The sequence below is a fragment of the Helobdella robusta genome (assembly GCF_000326865.2).
Source record: "Helobdella robusta unplaced genomic scaffold HELROscaffold_57, whole genome shotgun sequence".
Classification (NCBI taxonomy): domain Eukaryota; kingdom Metazoa; phylum Annelida; class Clitellata; order Rhynchobdellida; family Glossiphoniidae; genus Helobdella; species Helobdella robusta.
In genome coordinates, this window is record NW_008705311.1 from 821,157 (window position 1) to 824,224 (window position 3,068).

General features: G+C 37.3%; 1 protein-coding gene across 1 annotated transcript; it reads right to left on the minus strand.

Annotated features, from left to right (window-relative positions):
• Nucleotides 1-2,246: 2,246 nt before the first annotated feature.
• HELRODRAFT_87363 (hypothetical protein) lies at nucleotides 2,247-3,068 on the minus strand (the record flags this gene model as incomplete). Its single annotated transcript, XM_009028604.1, has 2 exons — nucleotides 2,247-2,522; nucleotides 2,853-3,068. 2 exons carry the CDS (start codon nucleotides 3,066-3,068, stop codon nucleotides 2,247-2,249), a joined length of 492 nt encoding a protein of 163 aa, XP_009026852.1.

The window sequence follows — 3,068 nt, forward strand, 5'->3', positions numbered from 1 at the left end:
AGAGAGAGAAAGAGAGAATAAAAGCTCAGCATGTAATGTTTACCATTTTATGAATTATGAATCGATCGAACACTCGGTCCGCTTTCTCAAGGTCACATGTCTTTGTTTTAGTGTCTATGTTTGGTGTCTATGTTTTTATGTCTATGTTTTGGTGTCAATGTACTAGTGTCTATGTTAAGTGTGTTTATGTTTTGTTGTTTTTGTTTTTAACGTCATCATCATCATCAGTGTCATATTAATCGGCGATGACGTCATCATCATCATCGCAATCATCATCATCGTGATCGTCATCATCATCGTGATCGTCATCATCATCAGCTGTGCAGCTTAGCATGACGCCAGCCAATGAGAATGAAGAGTTTTTACGCCTACACATGCTCGTGTTTTTATTCCTTCATTTTTTCATAGTTCATTCGTTCGTTCTTTGATTTATTCTTTTTAATCAGTTTTAACCATTCATTCATTCATCCATCTAATCATTCATCCATCTAATCATTCATCCATCTAATCATTCATCCATCTAATCATTCATCCATCTAATCATTCATCCATCTAATCATTCATCCATCTAATCATTCATCCATCTAATCATTCATCCATCTAATCATTCATCCATCTAATCATTCATCCATCTAATCATTCATCCATCTAATCATTCATCTATCTAATCATTCATCCATCTAATCATTCATTCATTCATTCATTCGCTGATTCATCCATTCAACCAACGCCCATTCATAATTTTCTCAGAAGATTTTTTCTCAATGAAACAAATAGCTGGCTTGCTTGGTGCGTAAAAACAACTCCGTTATTATTATTCTTATTATTCTATTATTGTTGTTATTATTATTAATGTTATTATTATTATTATTTTATTATTCTGTTGTTATTAATTTGTTTTTCATTTAAAGAAGCAAGCCGTAATGGATTTTATCAGAACTCATTATTAAATATAATTTATATATATATATATATACAAATATATACAGATATACAGATATATACTATATATTAAACATATAACAACTATATATATGTATATATGTGAGCATATTTAAATTATATATATATATATATATATATATATAAATATATATATTATAATAAAATATAATAAATATTTTTATAATATAATATATAAATTCTACCACGTCACAAACAACGACAAATATATTATGAATATAATTATTACAATTATTACTGTCACTATTAATTATGGTAGAATAATAATAATTATTATTATAATTAATTATAGTATAATTATCGTAAAATTCTTGCTGCTTACATTATCACAGAGTTTTACTTTCAAGTAAGTTAATCAGGCGTCAATGGATACATTACAATCATCGTCCTCACCACACCAATGCCACCATCATCATCATCATCGTCGTCATCATCATCATCACCAAAATAAAAGCAGTATTATTATTAGCCTAATAATAATAATATGAATAGTAAATCCGCTCATCATTAACATTATCTCAGTTAGAATCATCATTATCACCAACAACATCATCCTCATCATCATCGTATCCAACAACATCATCATCTTCGTCATTACTCCATAAATCCCATCCTAGCTTTTGGATTGGGATCAAATTTTTGGGGGTGGCTGGCCCCAGCGATCCCCCCTGCGGCGTAGCCTTGCATGTGGCCCTTGCTGGGGTCAACGAGGGCATTGGCAGGCCCGTGCTTGCCCGTGGCACCCGAGGTACCGTCTTTGAAGAGGTTCTCGAAAGATTCCTGATTGAAGTAGACCTGAGTCGGGTGGGAAGATGAATGAGTGAATGAACGAATGAATGAGTGAATGAACGAATGAATGGGTGAATGACCGTCATCATCATCATGACCATCACCATCATCATCATCATCATGACCACCATCATCTCCGCCATCGTCATTATCACCACCTTGCTTATGTTATCCATAAACTTATCCAATCTTTGTGGCAGCGCTTCCATGGCTGCTGGGTCGTACGCACCTGAAGACGTGCTGCTGCTACCAGGTTGTACCTGTTGTTGATGTTGTTGTTGATGTTGTTGTTGTTGCGGTTGTTGTGCTTGTTTATGTTTTAAAAACCGCATCAATCGAAGCCATCTTCAAACAACCATCCAATCAAAAACCATCTTCAAACAACCATCCAATCAAAAACCATCTTCAAACAACCATCCAATCAAAAACCACATCTTCAAACAACCATCCAATCAAAAACCATCTTCAAACAACCATCCAATCAAAAACCATCTTCAAACAAACAACTGAGACAACCCAACCTTCTTGCGAATACCGAAGTACTTATTAGCACCGGTCCATTGCCTCAACCGACCGACTATAAAATCGACCATCTCGTGTTCATTCGATTGCTTGTTGATGTCATCCCGAACGGCTGCAAATCCGTCCAGAATTATTCCGACAAACATTGTCAGGAGGATGAAGAAGACGATGATCATGTAGAGGAAGAACATGAGGGTACCTAGGACGGGTGAGGCTTTAGCCATGTCCGAGAAGTTGAACTTACCTACCTGTCGAGTGGAGTGTCGGTGTGTGAGGAGTGCGGAGTGTGTTTGTGAGAGAGAGAGAGAGAGAGAGAGAAAGAGAGAGTGGTGAAAATGTGTGAGGGTGTGGTAGAGTGTGGAGTGTGAAGTTCACTTTCATGCCCCGTGCACGTGTGTATGTTGCGTGTGTAAGAGTGTGATGGAAATGTCAATTTTCTTCCCACCATCTCCGTCAGCAACTTCACCATCACCGCCACAACCACCACAACTGCCACAACCACCACAACTGCCACAACCGCCACAACTGCCACAACTGCCACAACCACCACAACTGCCACAACTGCCATCTTCACTAACCATCATCATGAGGCACTGCTCAGCGGTCATTATGAGGTCAGAAAAGACCTCCAAACTGGGCAGGTAGACGAGGTAGAAGAAGTGGATGAATGCAAAGAAGACTAGAGCAAACATGATGGTGAAGTTTATGATGGACTCTGAACAGTAGCGGAGGGTGGCGCTTAAAAAGCCTGCATTTAAATTTGATTGGTCGGTTGATTTGTTTTCAAATTTCAT